The sequence below is a fragment of the Giraffa tippelskirchi genome, chromosome 6 (genome assembly GCF_054371585.1).
Source record: "Giraffa tippelskirchi isolate mGirTip1 chromosome 6, T2T-mGirTip1v1.2.pri, whole genome shotgun sequence".
Classification (NCBI taxonomy): domain Eukaryota; kingdom Metazoa; phylum Chordata; class Mammalia; order Artiodactyla; family Giraffidae; genus Giraffa; species Giraffa tippelskirchi.
The window spans coordinates 144,913,732-144,940,247 of record NC_137280.1 but is presented as its reverse complement, the minus strand read 5'-3'; the positions used below and the strand labels follow the sequence as shown (position 1 = coordinate 144,940,247).

Here is a 26,516-nt window from a genome sequence, read left to right as displayed (position 1 = left end):
CCTTCTCCAGCGGATCTTTCCAACCCAGAAATCGAAGCGGAGTCTCCTGCATTGCAGGTGGATTCTTTACCAACTGAGCTATGAAGGAAGCCCACATGTTCATCTGCTAGTTTGTTTCATTTGAGGTTGTAATGAAAAATGATCTAAAATGTGAAGGCCTCTATTAGTGTAATGAAGGTTGCACTGAAACCTCACAACTGTCCTGTCTCTGGGCATGTGCTCACCCTGTTCCGTACTGAGTGGAATGAAGCCTTAACCTCCAGTGAGTTCTACTTTAATCTTGGATAAAGTTTCCATTGGTGAGGACCCTAAAACTACCTGCAACTCACTGTGTCAATTACAGTGAATCACTGCATGTCTCAGAAACTTGCTTTACATCATTTATAAAATCACATAGCATCAAGGGCTGCCTTCCATCTGCCCTCAGGACATAACCAATTCAGACAAGCATTTTATTTGACTAGCATTGCACTTTTAAAAATTAAGAACATTTCATTTTAAAATGTGTATTTCTATTTCTAAATGTCAGAAACCTGAGCTGAGCCTTATTTCCAACATGGCAGTGATCAGCTGAAGTTGAGACATTGATACCTTGTGTGGACAGGGTATTCTTTTTTTTATTTGACCCCAATTCTCACCATTTCCTGTTGTCTTATGTAGAGCCTACTCCTCATAATACAGAGGCTATAAACCTGACCCTATGGGCATCTGAGTTTGTGACTCATCAATCAGATTTAAATAAATTACAATATTAGCACTTTGTTTCATAATGTCATATCCTGCTCTACAGTTCTCAGTAGATACAATATAAATTAGTTGGCCTGAAACTTAAGGTCAGCTGCTGTTTGCCTTTATCCAGCCTTCACCCTGTATAAATCTTAACAAGTTTTCTTACCACTCAAGTTGCTCTGGCCATTTGACCCTTATGTCCTGGCTCTGGGCATGTGCTCATGTTGTTCTCTGCTGAGTGGAAAACCCTCCCTACGTTAGATCTAGCAAAGTCTTGCCCATCCTACATCCCCTAGCTGGTAATTCATTCCTCCACAATGACTACTTCAGCTTCTAGTTATCTCCCTTATCAGAGATCTTATAACACAAACTATTCATGCTTAACATGTATGACTAATAATAATAAATATAAAAAAATAAATAAAACTATGTGCTTATTTAGAGATAAAGTTTATAAGAATGCTTAGTCCATGATAATTAATTTTTATATATTGTTTAAGTCCTTACGTCGATTCTAAGTGGTAGTTGTTCATCTTGTTGTTATGCTATTAATAGTATTAAGGCTCAAAGAGATTTTGCCTTTGCCTTACTTGCTGGAGTTGTGTTCCAGGTTAACAAAGGTAATATCTTCGACAGGCTGCTCTGTCCATGGAATTCTCCAGGCAAGAATACTAGAGTGGGTAGCCATTCCCTTCTCCAGGGGATTTTCCCAGCCCAGGGATGAAACCCATGTCTCCTGCATTGCAGGCAGATTCTTTACTGTCTGAGCTGTCAGGGATCCCAAATAATAGCTTTCTATATCAGTTTGTTGCGAGAGGGCATCAGAGGGCAGACACACTGAAACCATAATCATAGAAAACCAGCCAATCTGATCACACGGACCACAGCCTTGTCTAACTCAATGAAACCAAGCCATGCCATGTGGGGCCACCCAAGACAGACGGGTCATGGTGGAGAGTTCTGACAGAATGTGGTCCACTAGAGAAGGAATGGCGAACCACTTCAGTATTCTTGCCTTGAGAACCCCATGAACACTATAAAAGGCAAAATGATAGGACACTGAAAGAGGAACTCCCCAGGTTGGTAGGTGCCCAATATGCTACTGGAGATCAGTGGAGAAGTAACTCCAGAAAGAATGAAGGGATGGAGCCAAAGAAAAACAACACCCAGTTGTGGATGTGACTGGTGATGGAAGCAAGGTCCGATGCTGTAAAGAGCAGTATTGCATAGGAACCTGGAATGTTAGGTCCATAAATCAAGGCAGATTGGAAGTGGTCAAACAGGATATGGCAAGAGTGAACCTTGACATTTTAGGAATCAGCTAACTAAAATGGACTGGAATGGGTGAATTTAACTCAGATGACCATTATATCTACTACTGTGGGCAGGAATCCCTTAGAAGAAATGGAGTAGCCATCATGGTCAACAAAAGAGTCCGAAATGCAGTACTTGGATCCAGTCTCAAAAATGACAGAATGATCTCTGTTCGTTTCCAAGGCAAACCATTCAATATCATGGTAATCGAAGCCTATGCCCCAACCAGTAACACTGAAGAAGCTGAAGTTGAACGGTTCTATGAAGACCTGCAAGACCTTTTAGAACTAACATCCAAAAAAGATGTCCTTTTCATTATAGGGGACTGGAATGCAAAAGTGGGAAGTCAAGAAATACCTGCAGTAACAGGCAGATTTGACCTTGGAGTACAGAATGAAGCAGGGCAAAGGTTAATAGAGTTTTGCCAAGAGAACACACTGGTCATAGCAAACACCCTCTTCCAACAACACAAGAGAAGACTCTACACATGGACATCACCAGATGGTCAACACTGAAATCAGATTGATTATATTCTTTGCAGCCAAAGATGGAGAAGCTGTGTATACAGTCAGCAAAAACAAAACTGGGAGCTGACTGTGGCTCAGATCATGAACTCCTTATTGCCAAATTCAGACTTAAATTGAAGAAAGTAGGGAAAACCACTAGACCATTCAGATATGACCTAAATCAAATCCCTTATGATTATACAGTGGAAGTGAGAAATCGATTTAAGGGACTAGATCTGATAGAGTGCCTGATGAACTATGGACAGAGATTCGTGACATTGTACAGGAGACAGGGATCAAGACCATTCCCAAGAAAAAGGAATGCAAAAAAGCAAAATGGCTGTCTGAGGAGGCCTTACAAATAGCTGTGAAAAGAAGAGAAGCGAAAAGCAAAAGAGAAAAGGAAAGATATTCCCATTTGAATGCAGAGATCCAAAGAATATTAAGGAGAGATAAGAAAGCCTTCCTCAGCAATCAATGCAAAGAAATAGAGGGAAACAACAGAATGGGAAAGACTAGAGATCTCTTCAAGAAAATTAGAGATACCAAGGGAACATTTCATGCAAAGATAGGCTTGATAAAGGACAGAAATGGTATGGACCTAACAGAAGCATAAGATATTAAGAAGAGGTGGCAAGAATACACAGAAGATCTATACAAAAAAGATCTTCATGACCCAGTTAATCATGATGGTGTGATCACTCACCTAGAGCCAGACATCCTAGAATGTGAAGTCAAGTGGGCCTTAGAAAGCATCACTATGAACAAAGCTAGAGGAGGTGATGGAATTCCAGTTGGGCTATTTCAAATCCTCAAAGATGACGCTGTGAAAGTGCTGCACTCAATATGCCAGCAAATCTGAAAAACTCAGCAGTGGCCACAGGACTGGAAAAGGTCAGTTTTCATTCCAATCCCAGAGAAAGGCAATGCCAAAGAATGCTCAAACTACCACACAGTTGCAGTCATCTCACATGCTAGTAAAGTAATGCTCAAAATTCTCCAAGCCAGGCTTCAGCAATACATGAACTGTGAACTTCCAGATGTTCAAGCCAGTTTTAGAAAAGGCAGAGGAATCAGAGATCACATTGCCAACATCTGCTGGATCATTGAAAAAGCAAGAGTGTTCCAGAAAAACATCTTTTTCTGCTCTATTGACTATGCCAAAGCCTTTGACTGTGTGGATGATAATAAACTGTGGAAAATTCTGAAAGAGATAAGAATACCAGACCACCTGACCTGCCTCTTGAGAAACCCGTATGCACGTCAGGAAGCAACAGTTAGCACTGGACATGAAACAACAGACTGGTTCCAAAAAGGAAAAGGAGTATGTCAAAGCTGTATATGGTCACCCTGCTTATTTAACTTATACGCAGAGTACATCATGAGAAACGCTGGGCTGGAAGAAGCACATGCTGGAATCAAGATTGCCGGGAGAAATATCAATAACCTCAGAAATGCAGATGACTCCACCCTTATGGCAGAAAGTGAAGAGGAACTAAAGAGCCTCTTGATGAAGGTGAAAGAGGAGAGTGAAAAAGTTGGCTTAAAGCTCAACATTCAGAAAACTAAGATCATGGCATCTGGTCCCATCACTTCATGTGTAATACATGGGGTAACAGTGGAAACAGTGTTAGGCTTTATTTTTTGGGCTCCAAAATCACTGCTGATGGTGATTGCAGCCATGAAATTAAAAGACACTTACTCCTTGGAAGGAAGGTTATGACCAACCTAGATAGCATGGTAAAAACCGGAGACATTACCTTGCCAACAAAGGTCCGTCTAGTCAAGGCTATGGTTTTTCCGGTAGTTATATATGGATGTGAGAGTTGGACTGTGAAGAAACTGAGCAGTGAAGAATCAATGCTTTTGAACTGTGGTGTTGGAGAAGACTCTTGAGAGTCCCTTGGACTGCAAGGAGACCCAACCAGTCCATCCTATAGGACATCAGTCCTGGGTGTTCATTGGAAGGACTGATGTTGAAGCTGATACTCCAATACTTTGGCCACCTCATGTGAAGAGCTGACTCATTGGCAATGACCCTGATGCTGAGAAGGATTGGGGGCAGGAGGAGAAGGGGAGAACAGAGGATGAGATGGCTGGATGACATCACCGACTCGATGGACATGAGTTTGGGTAAACTCCGGGAGTTGGTGATGGACAGGGCAGCCTGACGTGCTGCGATTCATGGAGTCGCAAAGAGTCGGACACAACTGAGCAGCTGAACTGAACTGACTGATATCAGTTTATCTTGTGTCTTGTCTTTGATTTTACGGTTCTTACGGCCAACGACTATATCTTAATACTTTTATTAAATATCTTCTGCAGGGCTTAGTAAGCACCATGCAGAATGTAAGCTCTCACTGTGGATAAACTAATATTGGTCAGCACCTTTATTGGCATTCAGATATATCGCAGTTCAGTCTCATTGACAAAGTGATGATATACTTGCTAATTTTAGATTTTTGAATGTTATCCAACTCAATATCCTGATACTCTCTTCAGCTCCTTAATGGTAGCTTAAGAATTAGCAGACATTAGCTTGTTGCATTGTATTTCTCTCAGGGATAGTATGCATTTGGTAATTATTATTCTATTCTTTTCCTTTGAGAAAAAGACAGTCTAATATGCTTTGGGGAAAGGAACTGGTAGGGAAGACAAGGAAGCTATTGAGAAAGCAAATATGAAGTCGGTTGTGTCACAGTGATACAACGCATCTTAATCACTTAAAAAATAATTGCTCTAGAAATAATTACTCATTAGTGACATTATGGTGTTTCACCACCACAAATTCTTTAACTAATGTGAACACCAAGCATGAAGATGATAACCAACATTTAATGTTGCATCCCAGTGCTCTGAGAACAGTCCTAAATAATTGTTAGTAATTACCTGACAGAAGTACATCTTTACCTGGCCCTGAATGTCATTAAGCATGTGTTGAAATACTTTAATGTTTATAGGCTGTATTACACCTCTTCAGTTATTTAATTACATTTAGCAAATCTTCACGTTATTGTCTGTTTTATTAAGCTAAAATCCATTACAGGCCAAATTACCAGAGGTATGCTCAGGCTGCAAGGGATTTAGGCATTTGCTTTAGTTGCTGGAAATTAAAGATAGAGGCTGCTTTGGTGAACCAGAAAGTACAGACTGCCTCCTAAACCATCCTAATATTGTGCTTGGGCCCCTCTCTGTCACCCTGACAGATGAGCCTCTTCTTTACACATCATTTCCAGAAAGGGAAATCTACCATTCACCCAGGGAGCTGTTTCATGATTTTATAGCCTTCACTATCAGCCAAGTCATCTTTCTATTTAACCTAAATCCTCCATGTCCTTCATGTTAGAATTTATGACTGTAGCTTCCTGTTTGGACCATGCGAACAGCCCATCATTGCTCCCTTGAGCCCTCTGTAAAAATAGAGGCTCTTATTACATCCATCAGTCTGCTTTCTTCTTCAGGTGGAACAGCAGAGCTCACTCATCTGTTTGTTAAACAATTAATTTTCAGGGTTTAATACTCAGTAGCATTTTACTGAATTATGAAGCTAGTTTGCCATTTTTTTTTTTCCCCTAGAGAGAGAAACTAACAGAGAGACAGACCAGGCAAGCGGAGGGAAATACTGACAGCACAACCAGTCTTTACCTTGGCTGTCCATCTTCTCATTCCGCCAACCCTGTTCCCATCTCCCAGCTGGGAGGAAATGAAATCATCTGTGTAGAAAGGGTGTTACACACCTTTTCCTTTTCTGATACCTTTTCTGATGTCTTCTGTTTTCAGTTTTCATTTTTCATCCAGGAATTGGATGTGCTTGTCTTCATTCGTACCTTTTGTATTGTGCTATAGTAATAATTTGGGCTTCCCTGGTGGCTCAAATGGTAAAGAATTCCCTGTAATACAGGAGACCCAGGTTAGATTCCCTGGATCTGGAAGATTGCCTGGAGGAGAGAATGGGTACCCATTCAAGTATTCTTGCCTGGAGAATTCTAGGTACAAAGGAGCCTCACAGGGCTACAGTCCATGGGGTCACAGAGTCGGGCATGACTGTGTGACTAACACACACACATAATAGTATTTAGTGACCTGTATTGTGCTATAATAATATTTAGTGACTTGTATTATAAATTGTCTGTCATTTTCAACATACGTGTTTATGCCCTTTTTTGTGTAAGCCTTTTCTGTTTCTCTAAGAGTTTTCTTTAAAATGAACCCCAGGGTTTATTTATTTTTTTGATGATTTACTTCACTCTGCTTCAGTTCTCTGTTTAGTCAGTTAATCTTCTTATTTGGGCTTCCCGGGTGGTGCAGTGGTAAAGAATCCGCCTGCTACTGTAGGAGATTCAAGAGACCTGAGTTCGATCCCTGGATTGGAAAGATCCCTTGCAGAAGGGACTGGCAACCCACTCCAGTATTCTTGCCTGGAGAATTCCATGGACAGAAGAGCCTGGCGGGCTCCAGTCCAGGGGGTGGCACAGAGTTGGACATGACTGAGCATGAATATGCAGTCTTCTTATACAGTGTATCGTCTTTTGTTTACAAGACAATTTTTTTTTTCTTTTCCTCTTGTTTTCTTTAACCACCCTGCATTACAAGATATGTTTGGGGATAACTTTTTAAAGACATTTTTTTTCCATCTTAAATTCTCAACTTTTTATTTTAACTAGTCTTCAGCAGCAGCAGCAGTCTTCAGTTACAAGGGGCTCTTTGAATGTCACCTTTTAGTTGCTCTTATCCACAGGCACCCTCTACCCCCGCTTCAAAACTTCATCCTAAGTAGCTAAAAGCTTCTGAAGAATCAGGATGATTTTTTCAAGTCAGAAGAAAGTCTTTTGCTTTTTTTGTGGGATGCTCAGGGTCATACCTCCATAGAATTCTGAAGAAATAATTGTCCAGCATTCCAAAGGATCTTTTGTATTATAGCAGCTCCTCTTTATATGTTGGCTCAAGGTCACACAGCAAGAGGCAGTGCCAAGATATGAGCCCAGCACCACTCGTTGCTGCCAAGGCCTCTGTTCTTGACCTCTGTGCCCCTGTGTATTCGAATCTTACACAAGACCAGTGAACACTATGCTGGCCACTCTTCTCTGTTACAGAAAATCTGTCATCCAGAAAGTGTTCTGATTTATAATTCTCCTGGTAGCATGTGTGAGAGGGTCCGTTTCCCTGCAAAATGTGTAGTACTGAATATTATCATTTCTTTAATTTTTTGCTGATTAGATAGGTAATAATCCTCAGGTTTAATTTGTGTTTTCTCATCTTTTTATACTTCATATTATTCTTTTTATTTACTTTTAATTCTTTTCTTCCACTTCCATTGAAATATAATTAACATGAAGCACTGTATAAGTTTTTAACACAAATGTGTGACTTCTAATGGTGTGAAACATTCTCCTGCGTATTTGGTACCTGTTTTATATAAAAGACTTAAATAACAGACATGCCACTGAGATGGAAATCTTTTGCCATTAGAGATGAGTGGCAGATAAGTCTGAGATGGCATTGTTGGTAGCTTTTGTTGGAGTCATAAGTGCAAGCTGAGTTGCTAGTATGTGACAGGAGGCTGCTTTGAGTAATTTATTATTTGTGTTCGAAAAATAACAGCAGCAGCAATAACAGTAAAATCTCTTTTACTTTACTGGTTTAGGTGATCACAGTTACAACCACGTACTGCAGGGAAAATGTGTGTGAGGGCATGCTGGAGGCTGGAGCAACCTCAGAACATGTTTCCCACTGACCTTTTAATCGAGTGTATCTTTTTCTCAACCATCAGATGCCAGCTGTTCAAGGAAGGTGTGTGTGTGTGTAGTGATGGTGAAAGAGGGAAGTGGTTTAAAGGTCATTTCAGTCTCATGTGAGTGACTCTGGTGGCAGTACTCTGGTCAGAACTTCCATGTTGCTGGGCCAGCATCCTGCATCAGCATCTTCCTTAGTCCAGTCCTGCTTCTTCTCGCTTTCACAGATGGTGATCCCTAGTGAGCATCCTTCAGGATCTGCTTTGTAAAAACCCAACTTAACATAGACTCTGAGTCTGCTAGGGAGACAGAGAGTAATGAATAAGCCAATGCATACACGGACTAATTTCAGGTAATGATAAGTACTTTTTAAAGTATTTTCTTCTTGTTATTTTATTAAAAAAAACAAAAAAAAACTGGCCGCACAGCACAATGAGTGGGATCTTAGTTCTCTGACCAGGGATTGAACCTGAGTTCACTGCATTGGAAGCACAATTGGAAGTCCAGTCTTAACCACTGGACTGTCAGGGTAATCCTATGATAAGTATTATGAAGGAAATAAAATTAAATGAGACAGTGGCAAGTGGTAGGGGAGGAAGCGTTGCTTTGGCTGATGTGGAGAGATAGTGCTTTTTGAGTGGGTTTCAGTGAACCGAGACTGGAATCATAGGAAGGAGGCAGTTCATTTTAAGTACAAGGAAAACTTCATCCTCACATCCCTAAAATCCTAAGATAAAAGGACCCAGGAATGGAATACGCTTCTAATTTTTTTGACAGCCTAACTAGAGAAACTTAAGATTTTAAATACATTTCTATAATACATTCTGTCAGTCAAGGGTGCAACAGGAAACAGGTGGCTTAGTGAAAATGGGGTAATTTGAGATGACTTGTAATAAAAGGGTAATTTACAAAGAGAAGGAGTCAATTTATAAAGAGAAGAAATGGCTCCCACTCCCCCCCAGAGATAGGATCAGCAGATTGCCATCTGTTCCCTAGCATCCTAGACTTCAGGAGTGAGAGGAGGGAATGGTCAGGGACCTGTTCACAAGTTCCTGGGGATGGGGTCTAGAGTGCAGTTCCCGGACTCTCACTTTCCCCCTCCCTAGACTCCTGGTCTGCTCCCCATTGGCCAGATCCAACCTGAAGTCAGAGAAGTTTTGAAGTCTACGCAGTCTGGTCTGGTGGTTAAGGGTGAAGGGTGGAGCTGGAGACATGAAGGAAGACCTCCAGCATGTGTAGTTTACAGTTTAAAATTATACGGGACTGGATGTGGGAGAAGTGACAGCAGACCCATCTGAGGTTATAACCTTGGTCAGCCACTGACCAGCTATAAATCAGCAGCTGTGAGCCTCTCATTTTGTTAAAAAAAAAAAAAAAAATTAAAGGACTGGAATAAAACTGGTGAACTTATTCTGAAATGGTAAGTCTGTACTGTGTCATAAATAAAAAGAAACTATTTTAAATATTGAATACAACAATAAATATCTGGCATATCTAAACACTGTTTTAAATTGTGAAAACAAACTAAAAAGAAATCATTGTTGAATAATTACAGTCCCGTCTATATGTCTTTCCCATTGGTAAGTGGCTTTTGTATAATTAAATCTCTTATAGTGATCTGAAGTCGGATTTCAGTTGTTAGGTTGTGAGTTTTCCTCAGGGTCAGAATCCCTTTAAGATTTAATCTAGAAAAAAGAATGGATATCCTCATTTATGAGATAAGCAAATGGTTTGTGGATAACACCACCAGGAATGTAATATGGAGAATCTTGATAAACACGGGACTGACTACAGACAGGTATGTATGTATCAACATTGTGGTTGATTAGGATTTATATGCTTACAGAATGAGATTTTTTGAGATACTGCTGTTTGGATTCCATAGGCATGTTACTTAAGGAAATGTCTTTCACTGTAATCCCTGAATTTGTAGCAGAAACCTGTGTTTCCTTTATTGTGCAGGGTATCTTTACAGAGAATAAGATTCCAAAAGAGCAAGGAGTCACAGAAAGCCAACAGCTGCAGATGAGTACAAATAGCTCCAGTCTGAAAGGCACGATTTGTCAAATGGGAGCATGATTGCTAGCAATCTTACTTTTTTTGGTGATTACAAAATTGAGCATAGTAGCCCATGTGACTCTACAGGAGGACTTGTAAAGAACTTTTGAAAACAATTATGCATGAGTGTTGGAGATTATTTAAGCAGAGGCCTCTATGGAGGTAAATCAAAAGCATAGGCTAGAAGAAAAATGCTGTGGGAGATCTTCAATCAGGAGAGAATATTAAGTGGGACTCCTAGGGGAGAGGCCTGTGTTTGCATGCCTGGGGTGGGCTAATCTACATAATTGACTAAAACAGACTGAACAGCTGTGAAATACAGCTTTTGAATGTGTGGGTAAAACAAAATTACAAAATATACAGGGTCATAGAACATGTAATGTATTTTCACAGCATTTGTAGAATTTCCAGGCTCACTTGGGATCTAAGAAATTAGTCAGTCCTCCAGAGAAGCTAAATGACTTCATCAAGGTCAACCTGCCTAGTTAGTGATAGCCTGGTAGTTACCTGTGTGGGCTCCGGAGACTAACATCCTAGATTTAAATCTCAACTCCACTACTCCCCCTGTGACTTGGAGAAAATCACTGTACCGTTCTGTGTCTCGATTTTCTTATCTGTAGAATGGGAATAATGATAGGACACTCCTCGTGTTAAATGATATGTTTCAGTAACACTAGATGGTGTCTGGAACATAGTAAGAGATCAATTAATTTGAGGTATGTTATTATTGAGAACACCAGAGCTGAGGTCAGCTAACTCCTGCAATAGGTGTTCTGTCTTCTCTACAAAAGACAATAACATATGAGAGGGGATATATGTAAGACATTAGTTTCCCAACTGGAATAGTTGTAAGATACAAAATAATGTCAAGTCTTCTTGGAGATATTAAAACAAAAAAAATTAAGTACTTTCAGGAGAAGTGACTCAGATGAGCTCTTAAGAACTTCTCAAAATTTCAGTTCATACTTTTATGCTGAAATAAAGTAATTGGAATTTTCCCCCTTAGCTGGAAGTGTTTAATGTTTGTTTTACAGCTAGAAAAATACGTATTTTCATAATACATATTTAATCATACAAAAATATCAATGTATTTTTTGATAATTGACCTTTTTAACATCCTAATTTTTCTCCATTAATGCTACATACTAATCCCAGAGGTTCCTTTTTTGTCCCTTGTAATTAGAATAAATTGTGCATTTAAGTAAATGTACATTTTGAACAAAGTAGAAGCATGCAGTGAGTTAGAACATTATTTTTTGAACATAGTTGGGGATAAGGCAACTAATTTTCTTTAAAAAATATGCCAAGATGCTGAAATTTTTTTTTTTTTTTGGTGGAACAGCTGGAATGTTATCTTGATAGATCAAAGTAAAAGTTCAGAGTCACTTTTTGATAATCTCTGGTTGAAATCCTAACCAGTTTTTCACATGTTAACGCACATGTTTAACCGTATATTTTAGCTCCTAAAAGCCCCTCTTGAAAAATCTGCTGAAAGACCCCATGTGTCACATTGATGATTCTGAGTTATTTCCTATTGGCTGAGAGGCAAAGGCATTTATTATCACTTAATAACTATCTTAGGTCATAGTCAAACTTGGAATGATATACTAGCATCAGTAAATCTCAGTTAATGACACTTTAAAATGTCTGTTATGTCTTTGATATGAAATACTGGCATAGTTGTATTTCTTGATTTTATAGATGCCTCTAGTGACTTTTTATGCTATGTTACATATTTAGTTTTCCTGTGTCAATATTTTGTGACATAAATCTTTTGGATGACTGTGCCCAATGGCTGAGAAATAAAAAGTTTATCTAAAGATCTCTTAGCCAAATTAGAATATTGGTGCTCCCCAAAAGTGGCTCTCATCATGAAGTAGTATTCAGCCCCCCAAAGAAGACACATTTCCAGTTTTAACTATAGAAGATTTCCTCCAATCTTCATTTTGGAGGCATCATTGACTGTTTCCTTTGACTGAAAACTGGACTGTCTTCATATATTTCCCAATGGTCTTAAAACTTAACCAGGATACCTGCCTAATGAGTTACTAGCTACATTTCAAAAATGTAGTGATGCTGAGTAATTTAAGACCCATTAAGGGTGTTTATCGGGATTCAGAAAGGCAGGTTCATGAAAAACCCATTAATTATATTTATTCTGTTGACTTATTCTTAGAGAAATGTAGCCCTGTTATAAATCAGAATGTCCCAAGCAATAGATTTTGATGTTGGTCATTGAGCTTTTCTGAATAAAATGTATTCCAAGGTGGCTTCTTCTGTAAGGATGATTTTGACTTTCAAATTTGTTTTAGAACTTTTTTTAATAAATTGAATCAGACACTTATGTCAGAGAATTATTTAAAAATCTTCAGTTTGAGAATATTTGTGACCTTGACTGTCTTTGTTTGTTTTATGTTGTTGTTATTATTATTTTTATTTTAATCTTGGCATAGGCTAGCACCTGGCAAGGTTTTTGAGATACAAATAAAAATAGATGTGGTTTCTGATCTCACAAAGCACCTAGAAAATGTGCAGATTTGTTACATCTGTTCAGTTCAGTCTGTACTTTGTCTCAAATTTGTTAATAAGAATTTCATATACACATATGGCATAATGACTCTTTTTGAATATTTATATGTTGGGACATGATTTATATCATAGCTCTGCTTTGCTTGTAAGTGTGTGAATAGTCTACATTTCTTCATGCATACAAACATATACATATGCCCGCTACCAAATTGCTACTGGTTAAATGAGTTATCAGTGTATCTACTCATTAGCAGTGAGTAATAACAAAAGATGAAGATCATTTAGTGTTACAGATTTTTTTACTTTTATCATCTCACAACAAAGCAATATGGCAGGCTTCTAGGTCATTGTGTCAGGAGCAACCACGCATTGACGCGTGTAAGTGACTTGTTCCTGGTCACTCATCCTTTTCTGTATGATCAGGATTCCAAGTGGATTATTTTGGCTACAGAATTTCTATTTTAATCCCAACAGGAGATACACCTGCTTATAAACATCAACTAGAAAACATTTATATATATTTAATTAGTTAGATTTATGAAGTTGTTGTTTTTTAGTCGCTAAATCACTAAATCATGTCTGACTCTCTTGTAACACCATAGACTGTGGCCTGCCAGGCTCTGTCCATGGGATTTCCCAGGCAAGAATACTGGAGTGGGTTGCCATTTCCTTCTCCAGGGGATCTTCCCAAACCCAGAGATCGAACCCATATCTGTCTCCTGCGCTGGCAGGCGGATTCTTAAGCACTGAGCCACCAGGGAAGCCCTTTATGAAGTGTGTTATAACATCTAAAAAAAAAAAAGTGAAACATCAGTGTGAATATGAATGTTGTTGATCTGAGAAAAACACTTTCATAATACTTCATTTTTAAAGTATGAGTAGAAACCCAATTGCTTCTGCAATGCTGCTGCTGCTGCTGCTAAGTCGCTTTAGTTGTGTCCGACTCTGTGCAACCCCATAGACGGCAGCCCACCAGCCTCCCCCGTCCCTGGGATTCTCCAGGCAAGAACACTGGAGTGGGTAGCCATTGCCCTCTCCGATGCATGAAAGTGAAAAGTGAAAGTGAAGTCGCTCAGTCGTGTCCGACTCTTAGTGACCCCATAGACTGCAGCCCACCAGGCTCCTCCATCCATGGGCTTTTCCAGGCAAGAGTACTGGAGTAGGGTGCCATTGCCTTCTCCGACTTCTGCAATAGCATTAGTCAATTTATTTTTCTTGCTCACAGCCCTAGTGTTCATAGATGTTAGTTGCCTTGAATGTGCATCAGTAGAAAGTGTAAACCACAGCCTATAGTAGCAATTGCAAATTTCACCTCACTTACACAGTCAGACATCTATTTATGACTATCCCTCTTTACGCTATGTATGCCCTTGTACCTTTCATGTCTTTGGTGTTCATTCTATCAAAGTTAATTTTCTCTAGTGTATCATGATGAAGATTGTATCTACTATTTTACTTAAATAGCATGAGAATTTGTATGCCCACTAGGTAGCTAATTTTATTTCCTTTGACAATTTCTCTTCTACACAATATAGGTTCCTCTGTGTTAGTGGTAATTCAGGTTACATCTGCATGTTAAAAAAAGACAGTAGACCAGTGAAAAATTTAACCAAGCATCACATAACCGAAATAAATTGTCCTCTTTTAACCCTGAGCAAATGTGAATGTTAAAGTTTTATATACTTTTTAGAATTTATAAAATAATAAATTATAGACATTTGATCAGTCCCATCGAAAGCAGAAACAATCAGTTTAATATAAACTCTTTAACTATTTATATAATTTAATAAGTAGATTAAGTTTTACTTACTGTTAAAAATATAAAATGAATCTCTAAAACATAAGACATATTGTAAGTTTTAAAAAAGAGAAATTATGCAATAAAATAATCCCCCAAATAAAAGATTTATGCACAGCAAAACCAAGTGCTTGATTCTGTAATTCATGTATTTATCCTTTCAACAGATCCTTTTTGATTCCCTTTCAATAAATAGGAAAAAGTCTGCTTTTAAATAGTTTAAATGTTACTGGGAAAAATCATTCTTACAAAATAGAAATAAGCAAGATAATTTCAGATTGTAATACTTCCTTGAAGAAAATAAATAGCTAAGATGGAGCTTGAGTTAACGCAGCCACTTTGGGTGGACTGCTTAAGAAATCTCTTTCAGAAGAGGTGATTTTTGAGATGAAGGATCAGGAAAATATAGGGCTCTGTGAGTATCGGGGGTGGGGAGATTCATATTCTAGGCAGAGAGAACAGATGTGAAGACTGGAAATAGTGAGTGAAGACTTGGTATGAGATCATATTGGGAAGAAAAAGTTAGATTATTCAGGTAACAGTAGGTCATAGCCAAGATTGGGAATTTTTTGAAAGAGCCTCTAAGAATTTTGAAGAAGAGTGGTAGAATCCTATCTGTGTCTTTAAAATGTCACCACTGTATGAATAATAGTAGGAGGCGGATGGAGAGACTAGGAGACCAAGACACTTGTATCTTATAGTAACATGGAAGTGGGGCGATGGGGCCGTATATGCTGGAGAAGGCAGAAGGCTGAGGAGTTGAGGCAGAGGATCCTCCTGGTAAAGGAGAGGAAGGAGTCCAAGATGAACAACAGTCATAGGATACTCACTTATGACTAATTAGAAAAGCAAAAGTTAGCAAAGCACGAACCTGAATGAAGCAGTAATCAAACTAAAGAGGCAGGAACTACTTACATTAACTCAATTATTCATTCCATCCTACAACAAAGGAATAAGATGCTTAAAAATGACCAAGGGATTTCGTAGATTCAGTCTACCTGGGATACCTGTCTAAGTTGTGCTCAAGACTTTTTTTTCGGCCATGACGCATGTGAGATCCTAGCTCCCCAACGGGGGATCGATTCTGTACCCTCTACATAGGAAGGCAGATTCATAACCACTGGGCCATCAGGGAAGCCCAGTGCCCGAGACCTTTTAATGAAAAAGGTCTAACTGTGGATTGTTTCTCTCAAGCTAGGGCTGCATTTATTTCTCTGTTTCCAACACACAAATATAGTGCCTTTCGGAGTAGACTATGCCAAACTTCATCAACTTTAACACCAGTTTTTCCTCTTGGTTTTGTTCACCAGATGTAAAGGGCCTGTTATGTGTGGGTACTCTTTTATATTCTTTACATAAATTATTGTATTACTTCATCCAGAAACTGTTAGGTAATTATTATTGTTATTAAAATGCTTCCTTTTTACAGACAAAGAAACTAAGGTTGGTTAGGAGATATTGACCATCTTGACGTATATCATGGTTTTAACAAGGCAGAATTAGGATTCATACCTTTGTTGTGTTTTAAAGTGTGCTTTTTCATAACATTATGCTGCCTTATTGATCAGAAACCATACTGATAAATCATTTAGGACTGTATGTATTTTGGCTCTTTCTAGTAGGTCTTCTATTAGTGAAAAGTGAGGTTAGTGAAAAATGATGACAGAGAAATATAAAGACACTGGAGACATATACACCTCTCCCTGATAAATTATAAAGGTACCGTGTGTTTTAAATAAATAATCCTGCCAACCAATAGGAGGAAACTCTGTAAAGGGCTATGAGAAAGATTATTGAGGACAGAGCAAATTAGGTGACAGATGAAAGGCTTATTGTGTGTTATACCACCATACTTGCAAAGCACTACACTCTGTATAGAAAGGTCAAAAATGATGGACCAAAACTGAGATTGTTGGGAAATTTGATTTTAAGATCTCGAGAAAAGAAGGAGAAAACAAACATGAGTGGAAGACTAAGAGCCACATTGATTTTCTCAATCACCTGTCATGCTTGTAAAATAGAGTCCTAGGATGGCCCCATTCCATCCCAAGAGCTTCTGGAGAATAGAAACTGCCTGTTTAATAAATGCTTCCAGGTGATTTGGGGTACCAGGTAGGTAATGGACCAAATCTTGGGAGAATACTGATTTAGTACATTCTGTTTAATTTACAAAGCATCATGAGGCTCATCAAGGAAAATGATTATCCAAAGTTGTAGCACTCTTTTTGTTAGAGATTAGGCTCCTTGAGACCCAGTGCTATCTTCTATGAGACTTAATTTTTCCAGCTCAGTCATGGACCAGCTAACAGCATATATCATTGATATTTCTTTTCTAGAATCACAACCACAGCTGCCTGCATGATGGACCTGAGGCGGTACCCACTGGATGAACAAAACTGCACCTTGGAAATTGAAAGTTGTAAGTTTTTCTGAGAATCCAGCTAGACTGCACTTGGGTTTAAGGTTCTCCTTGGGCATAGATTTCCTACCCTCATTCATGTTCAGATCACAGTCCTGCAAAGTTTGTGCTAGCACACCAAACTTGGTGAAAGGAGGCACTGGCAGTGTCTTCCTTCAGTGATGCTGCCACCCTCTTCATCTCATCCTTAAATTCCAGGAAAGAAGTGTAGGGAAGCAGTAATCTAGCAGTTAAAGGGAAATGCTAAGAGTCTGAAAGGAGACTAATGGTTATTTTGGGCATTTATTATATGGAATTGGTGCCGAGCACTGCAACAGGCTTGGGAAAATAGGTGGAGATGGCAGGATGATACAAAATGCCCTAATTGTCTTTGCCTTATACAAACATTATCTGTGCAACTGCAGAGTTAAGGTGGCCTCTGAATTAGTTAATGTATTCATACATTGTGGCTCAGTGGGTTGTTTTCTGTTTCGAGAAACTATTTTCAGTGTCTAAAATGTATTTTATATTCTTGCTGAAGGCTATATGATGAGCAAGTTTGTTGCATGTGTGTATTCTGTTTCCTGTGCTGACCTGTTCAGAGTGTTGGTGCTTTTTCTAGGCCACAGTTTCAGCATCCTTCTTGACAGTTCAGCTACCTACACTTTTGTGTAGGCTAAAATATTGATTTCATAACCATTACCATTTCAGAGGTCACACAGTGAGGCCATTTAAGGTGGAGTCGGACTTTGAATCTTTATGTCTCTGCCAATTTTTTGTGGTGTTTTTACATTTCATCCTATCAAACAATTGGAAGCTGATGATTTTATATCCAGCATTCTAAATAATGAGTAGCTTGACTGCTTTCCTTATACCCTCTTCCTTTCGGAGGAACTCAAGCCTTGGCAAGCTGTGCAACTCTAAATCACTGCTTTGAGCAGAAATACAGCATTTATGACACATTCCTGGTATTTTTGCCCATTTCAAAAAATAACTTCGAGGGATAATTAAATTTACATGTACTTTTTGAAAGCCTGATTTCATACTTGCATTTCCAAATCATCATTGTTTTCACATTAGATCTTTGCTACAAGGAACTACTTAAAGAAATTGGTCTCTGGGATTTTGATCATTTGTTATGTAGTTATCTTTCAAATGACACTGTGTTTTCACAACTTATAATACAGTTTAGAGAATAGTGTTCCTCAAAGTTCTGATTCTTTGGTTGCTTCAAATAGTTGATGTAAGGATAATTTGAAAAAAGTTTGTTGCTGTGTACTACTAATGAATTTTTGTGGTAAGAGCATTTTTTTGTAGGAGAATTTGACTGATATTTTAAATAATCATAATTGTACATGATTAAAGCATTTGTATTGATATTATTTCATTTGAGCCTTTCACAACCCTCGTAGGTAAGTAAACAAGGTCTTTTTATTTTAAAAAATACTGATGATGCCTAATAAATAATACAGTCAACACCCAAGTGTTCCATGTCGTATAGTTCTGACAGGAATATTTAAAATTAACATGATAATTCCTTAGACTTATAGAAAGTTTAAGTTTTACAGAGGGGCTTTTACTTATCTTATTTCAATTCACAATTGCCCTGATAAATGATAGAGATTTTTTCAACTTTTTTGAGAGATAATTGACATATTGTCAATTGATATAATTGACATATTGTCAATTGGTAAAATTGACATATGACATTATGTGAGCTTCAGATGCACCATGTAATGATTTGTTATGTGTATATATTGCAAAACAGTCACCACTGTGAGGTAACACATTCATTGCTTCAAATAGTTGTGAGGTGTGTGTGTGAAGAACTTCTAATATTTACTCTCTTCAGTTCAGTTCAGTCGCTCAGTCGTGTCCGACTCTTTGTCACCCCATGAATTGCAGCACGCCAGGCCTCTCTGTCCATCACCAACTCCCGGAGTCTACCCAAACCTATGTTCATCGAGTCGGTGATGCCATCCAACCATCTCATCCTCTGTCGTCCCCTTCTCCTCCCGCCCCCAATCCTACCCAGCATTAGGGTCTTTTCCAATGAGTCAACCCTTCGCATGAGGTGGCCAAAGTATTGGAGTTTCAGCTTCAAACTCAGACCTTCCAATGAACACCCAGGATTGATCTCTTTTAGGATGGATTGATAGGATCTCCTTGCAGTCCATGGGACTCTCAAGAGTCTTCTCCAACACCACAGCTCAAAAGCATCAATTCTGCAGCGCTCAGCTTTCTTCACCGTCCAACTCTCACATCCATACATGACCACTGGAAAAACCATAGCCTTGACTAGACGGACTTTTGTTGGCAAAGTAATGTCTCTGCTTTTAAATATGCTATCTAGGTTGGCCATAACCTTCCTTCCAAGGAGTAAGTGTCTTTTAATTTCATGGCTGCAGTCACCATCAGCAGTGATTCTGGAGCCCCCAAAAATAAAGCCTGACACTGTTTCCACTGTTTCCCCATCTATTTCCCATGGAGTGATGGGACCAGATGCCATGATCTTAGTTTTCTGAACGTTGAGCTTTAAGTCAACTTTTCCACTCTCCTCCTTCACCTTCATCAAGAGGCTCTTTAGTTCTTCTTCACTCTCTGCCATAAAGGTGGTGTCATCCACATATCTGAGGTTATTGATATTTCTCCTGGCAATCTTGATTCCAGCTTGTGTTTCTTCCAGCCCAGCGTTTCTCATGATGTACTCTGCATATAAGTTAAATAAGCAGGGTGACAATATACAGCCTTGACGTACTCCTTTTCCTATTTGGAACCAGTCTGTTGTTCCATGTCCAGTTCTAACTGTTACTTCTTGACCTGCATACAGGTTTCTCAAGAGACAGGTCAGATGGTCTGGTATTCCCATCTCTTTCAGAATTTTCCACAGTTTATTGTGATCCACAGAGTCAAAGGCTTTGGCATAGTCCATAAAGCAGAAATAGATGTTTTTCTGGTACTCTCTTGCTTTTTCGATGATCCAGCGGATATTGGCAATTTGATCTCTGGTTCCTCTGCCTTTTCTAAAACCAGCTTGTACATCTGGAAGTTCACGGTTCACGTATTGGTGAAGCCTGGCTTGGAGAATTTTGAGCATTACTTTACTAGCATGTGAGATGAGTGCAATTGTGCGGTAGTTTGAGCATTCTTTGGCATTGCCTTTCTTTGGGATTGGAACGAAAACTGACCTTTTCCAGTCCTGTGGCCACTGCTGAGTTTTCCAAATTTGCTGGCATATCGAGTGCAGCACTTTCACAGCATCATCTTTGAGGATCTGAAATAGCTCAACTGGAATTCCATCACCTCCACTAGCTTTGTTTGTAGTGATGCTTTCCAAGGCCCACTTGACTTCACATTCCAGGATGTCTGGCTCTAGGTGAGTGATCACGCCATCGTGATTATCTGGGTCATGAAGATCTTTTTTGTACAGTTCTTCTGTGTATTCTTGCCATCTCTTCTTAATATCTTCTGCTTCTGTTAGGTCCATACCATTTCCGTCCTTTATCGAGCCTATCTTTGCATGAAATGTTCCTTTGGTATCTCTAATTTTCTTGAAGAAATATTTACTCTCTTAGCAACTTTAAATACATAGTACAGCCTTATTAGCTATAGTCACCATTCTGTAGATTAGATACTCCAGTCTTATTCACCTTATAACTGAAAGTTTGTACTTCTTAACTGTTTCTGTGAGTTCTTTTTAGATTCCACATGTAAGTAAGATCATACAATATTGTTCTCTGACTTATTTCCCTTAACCTAATGCCCTCATGGTTCATTCATGTTGTCACAAGCAGCAGGGTTTCCTTTTTATAGAAGAATAATATTCCATTGTGTGTGTGTGTGTGTGTCACCTTTTCTTTATCCATTCATCCCAACAGTAGCCATTTAGGTTGACTCCATGTCTTGGCTCTTGTAAAGAATGCTGTAATGAACCTGGAAATGCAGGAACCTCTTAGCAATAGTGATTTAATTTCTTTTGGATATGTACCCAGGAGCAGGATTACTGGATCATATGGTAGGTCTGCTTTTTAATTTTTTGAGAAACTTCCATGCTGTTTTCCATAGTGACTATACTAATTTACATTCTCATCATTGGTGCACAAGATTCCCTGTTCACATTCTAGCTAGCTAGCACTTATCTCTTGTCTTTTTTTTTTTTTAATGATGATTATTCTGGCAGATGTGAGGTGGTTATTCATTGTGGGTTTGATTTGCATCTCTGTGATATAAATTGTTTTGCATGGGTTTTCCAGTTTTCCCAACACCTTTTTTTGACTGAGACTTTTCTCTATTGATTGTACTTAAATCCCTTGTCAGATATTAGCTGGCCATAAATGTGAGGGTTTATTTCTGGACTCTCAGTTCTGTTCCACTGGTCTATTTGTGTTTTTATGACAGACCCATTCTGTTTTTATTACTATAGCTTAATAGTACACTTTGAAATCAGGAGTATGATATCTTCAGTTTTCTTATTCTTATTCAAGATTGCTTTAGCTACTCAGGATCTTCTGTCATTCCATACAAATTTTAGGATTGTTTATTCCACTTCTGTGAAAACTTCAGTGGAATTTTGCATTCAGTAAGTATTGCATTGAACCTATAGATGGCTTTGGGTAGTTAACAATACTAATTCTTCTGACTCATGAACATAGAATATCTTTCCATTTATTTGCATCTTCTTTAGTTTCTTTCATCAGTGTCTTACAGATTTCATTATACAGATTTTTAACGTCCTTGATTAAACATTATGTATTTCTAAGTATTATGTTGTTTTTGATGCTATTGCAAATAGGATTGTTTTCTTTATTTCATTTTCTGATAGTTCATTGTTAGTGTATAAAAATGTCGGAGAAGGCAATGGCACCCCACTCCAGTACTCTTGCCTGGAAAATCCCATGGATGGAGGAGCCTGGTAGGCTACAGTCCATGGGGTCGCGAAGAGTCGGACATGACTGAGCGACTTCACTTTCACTTTTCCCTTTCATGAACTGGAGAAGGAAATGGCAACCCACTACAGTATTCTTGCCTGGAGAATCCCAGGGACGGCAGAGTCTATGGGGTCGCACGGAGTCGGACACGACTAAAGCGACTTAGCAGCAGTAGCAGCAGTATAAAATTGCAACTGATTTTTGTATGTTAATTTTGTGTACTGCCACTTTATTGAATTTGTTTTCTTGCAGCTTTTTGGAAATCTTTAAGGTTTTCTATCTGAAAGATCATATCACCTGCAAATAGAGACATTTTTTCTTCTTTCTAATTTTGATATCTTTTATATTTATTTTTCTCTTTCTTGATTGCTGTGACTGAGACTTCTAGTACTGTGTTGAATAGGAGTGGTGAGAGTAGACCCCTTATTTCTGATCTTAGAGGAAAAGCTTTCATCCTTTCGTCACTGAGTATGATATGAACTGTGAGCTTGTTATATAATGGCCTTTATTATGTTGAGATACATCCCTTCTAACCTAATTTGACAAAGGTTTTTATCATGAAAAAAAAGTTGATTTTTTTTCCAAATGCTTTTTCTGTATCTGTTGGGTTAATCATATGATTTTTATCTTTCATTTTGATTTGCATATGCTGAAACATCCTTGCATGCCAGAGATGAATCCTACTCACTTATGGTGTATGATTTTTCCAGTGGGCTGTTGAATTTGGTTTGCTATTATTCTGTTGAGGATTTTTGCATCTATACATGTCAAGGGTATTAGCCTGTAGTTTTCTTTACTTGCAGTATCCTTATATAGCACTGGTGTCAGGGTAATCCTGGCCTTGTAAAATAAGTTTGGGAGCATTCCTTTCTCTTTAATTTTTTGGAGGAGTTTGAGAATAATTGGCATTAATTCTTCTTTAAATGCTTGGTAAAATTCACCAGTGAAAACATTCTGGGCTTTGGTTGGAAAGTTTTTCAATGCTGATTTGATCTTCTCACTAATAATTGGTTTGTTTTCATTTTCTATTTCTTCATGATTCAGTCTTAGTAAACTGTATGTTTCTAGTAATGTATCCATTTCTTCTAGGTTATTTAACTTACTGGCAAGATTGAATTTATTGGCATACAACTGTTCATAGTAGCCTCATCAAACTTTGTATTTTTTGGTATTAGCTGGAATGTCTTCTCTTTCATTAATCATTTTGTTTATTTTTGCCATTTTTCTTTTTTTCTGGGTTAGTCTAGTTAACAATTGTCAATTTTTTAATCTTTTCAAATACCCAGCTCTTAATCTTGCTAGTCTTTTCATTTATAATTGTTTTCTTTTCATTGGTATCCTGTTCTCTAAAGTACCAACTTTGAGCCTAGTTTTTTTCTTCTTTTCCTGGTTCAAATAAAGGTATATTTGAGAACTTTAAATAAAGGTTTATTTGAGAACTTTATTTTTTTTATTCATACATGTGTTTATAGCTGTGAACTTTCCTCTTGGAATTGTTTTTGTTGCATTCCATAAGTTTGTTATGTTGTGTTTCTATTTCATTTACCTCAAGAAATGTTTTATTTCTCTTTTGGTTTGTTATTTGATAAATTAGTTGTTTAGTATTGAGTTGTTTTATTTTCACGTGTGTGTGAGTTTCCTGTTACTGATTTCTAGTTTCATACCATTGTCATTGAAAAAGATTCTTGATATAATTTCTGTCTTATTGAATTTGTTAGACTTGTTTTGTGACCTAGCATATAATCTATATTAGAAAATGTTCTGTGCATGCTTGAGAAGAAGCTGTATCCTGTTGCTGTCAGGTGGACTGTCCGGTATGTCTGTTAGGTCCATTTGTTCTACGGTATTTTTCAAAACTACTCTTTTGTTATTGATTCTCAGTCTGGGCGATCTCTCCATTGTTACCAGTGGGGAATTGAAGTTCCCAGCTATTGTATTCCTGTTTATTTCTCCTTTTAGTTTTGTTAGTATTTCCTTTATATATTAAGGTGCTGTGATGTTGCATATATATTTACAGTTGTTGTATCTCCTTAATAAATTGACACCTTTATCATTATATAATAATCTTCTCTGTCTCCTGTAAGCATTTTAAAGTCTATAATATATGTATTAATATTTCTATCTTTACAACTACAGAAAGAGACTAGGGGAAGTAAAGTGATTTGCCCCAGTTTATGCACCTAATGATTGGCACAATTAATCTGTAGTGCTGTGGCAACTAGATTTTGTACGAACTAGATTAACAGGAAGATCCCTACTTTAAAAACTGAACAAATAGTCTATCCGTATGAAAAATTGGAGTGCATTCATGTTTTGTCAGATAGCAAATCTTTGCTGTAGAGAATAAGACATAGTGTTATATTAGTAATTTACAAGATGCTATTATAAGTAAGTAGTTAACCAATCTTATTGAAACAGGTTTAGGATCCTATCTCTTAAACAACTAACCTTGAAGTTGATGCCTGACATTTCACCTTATTTATTATTTCTTTATGTTAAGCAAACTAGATACTTATCTGCTCTCTCTCTCCCTCTCCTCTTCTCTTTATTTCCCTTCCTTCCTCTCTCAAATGCTAATGAGTCTAATAGTTGCATTACTAAATCACTATCACCTGTCTCCATATCAATAATTAATATATTGGTTCCATTTCAGAGAGAAGCATATAACTTGATTCTAGGAGGCTTGGAGTAGGAGAATATTAGGATTGAGTTTATTGTTAATGCATTCATGCTTGTTTCCACTCAATAATTTCTTCATTCATTAAGTATTAATTGAGCACTAATTATTTACCAGGTATTATTGTAATAAACACTTGAGACATACTGGTGAACAAAAAAAGACAGTATCTCTGCTCCCCTTTATTATGATGAGGACGATAGATAGTGTTTAAATACATATGTGAATATAAAAACCACATTAGTGAAAAGTGATACCAATATGAAATATTTAGTTCTTTAAGATCTTAAAGGAAGATTAAGGCAAGCCCTGAAATAAAGTGCTGAGGAATCTAGAAGACCAGGATAGTCTGTGCTTACTTTACAACTTTTCTTAAATTTAGAGGGATGTAGAAGCTCTGTAGAACTAATTGGATTCGCTGAACTAAATGGGACCTAATAATATTTATCACCACGTAGGCAGTGAAACTTAATTGTCAAATAAAAAGGAGAAATCCATCTCCAGGCGTTTATATTTTGGATCCAGGTTATGCTAAGTGCTGGTCAGTATTTCAGTAGATATACATATAGAATTAAGAACTTAGAGAAAAAAGAGAGCATTGTGTTTCTCCACTCCTAAAGTGAAAATTAGTGACACCTTATGTCAGTAGGTTTAACATACCTGTCATGGAGCAAATGGTGATCAGATAGGGTTTTGAGCTCTTGGGGGATGGTGGATGAGAGGACATTCACTGCATCTAAGTGCCGTCTGGTATGGTTCCTCAAGCTCATGAATCAGGGCACTTAACTTTTTTAAACCGTGGTTTCTCTTCTGTATAATATTTTGATACCTTGTTGTGATGAAATAATCAAAACTGAGATCTTTGTGCAATGTTTAGTCCTGGTTTTTCCATCAGTAGCAGCTGTTCTCATTACAGCATCATTATTATCATTATTAAATTATGCCTGGAATATTATGCTCAATTAGAGGCACAGCATTTTAAGAAGGATATTTAGCAACCAGAAAACCAAATATGAGTAGCACATAAACCATGGAGTTTGAAGAACCAGTAGCAGAAAAAAGTAAAGGAGAGGCCTATTTCCCTTGAGGAAGGGAAGCTAGGAGAGAAAGGATAGCAGTGTTTACACAGATAGCTTTTTTCCAGTCACCACAGACTATCCTCTTAAAAGAGCAAACTATGTCTGCCCTAAGGGCAAAACTAGACTAATGGTAAAAGATGCTAAAAGGCATTTTTTTTTTTTACTGAAATATATGTGTGTATATATGTGTGTGTGTGTGTGTATGTGTGTGTGTGTGTGTGTGCATAACAAGTTCATAACAATTGCAGCTGACAAAAAAATCTGGTAGGTTGCCATGTGCTGTAAAACCATTTTCTAGGAAAGAAGGAATTCTTGCATTGGGCAAGTGGTGGGATTAGATGATTTCGAAAGAACTCTGGGTTGATGTTTACTTGTCATCAGCAAAAATATGCAGGACTTTAGTTAAAGGACAATTAGGACATCACTGGTTTATGTGAAGATGCAGATCCCATATGCATATACCTCTGAGAGCAGTGCTGTTTAGGAAAGATGAAAATCACATCCCTACTAAGATTTTCAGTAAAATGATGTGTGTGTTTTGTTGATAGTCTGTTGCCATGTTATTTCTTTTCTTAGATTTTCCTCACAAGAATACATTTTAGAGTTGTGTCTGAGAGGAATAAGTCTAAGACGCCCCACATTTTCCATCATTATCAATAAATCTAGAGCCCCCTTGGGTCTTTTGATCAATCTTATTAATGCTCTAAGAAGCATCACACAGAAGACAATATACATGAGCATGTATCTGTCTGTGTGCAGATAGTGCTG

The 26,516-nt window shown here is 37.9% G+C and overlaps 1 protein-coding gene across 6 annotated transcripts in view; it reads left to right on the top strand.

The window, feature by feature from the left end:
* GABRB2 (gamma-aminobutyric acid type A receptor subunit beta2) overlaps positions 1–26,516 on the top strand; it is a 320,547-nt gene that overhangs the window by 139,340 nt on the left and 154,691 nt on the right. For all 6 annotated transcript variants that reach the window (XR_014055595.1, XM_081496063.1, XM_081496065.1 and 3 more), the window contains one exon: positions 17,003–17,085. Coding sequence is in view for 5 of the 6 variants with exons in the window: in XM_081496063.1 (XP_081352189.1) it covers positions 17,003–17,085 (83 nt within the window). In the remaining variant the exon portion in view is untranslated. The remainder of the gene's footprint in view (positions 1–17,002; positions 17,086–26,516) is intronic.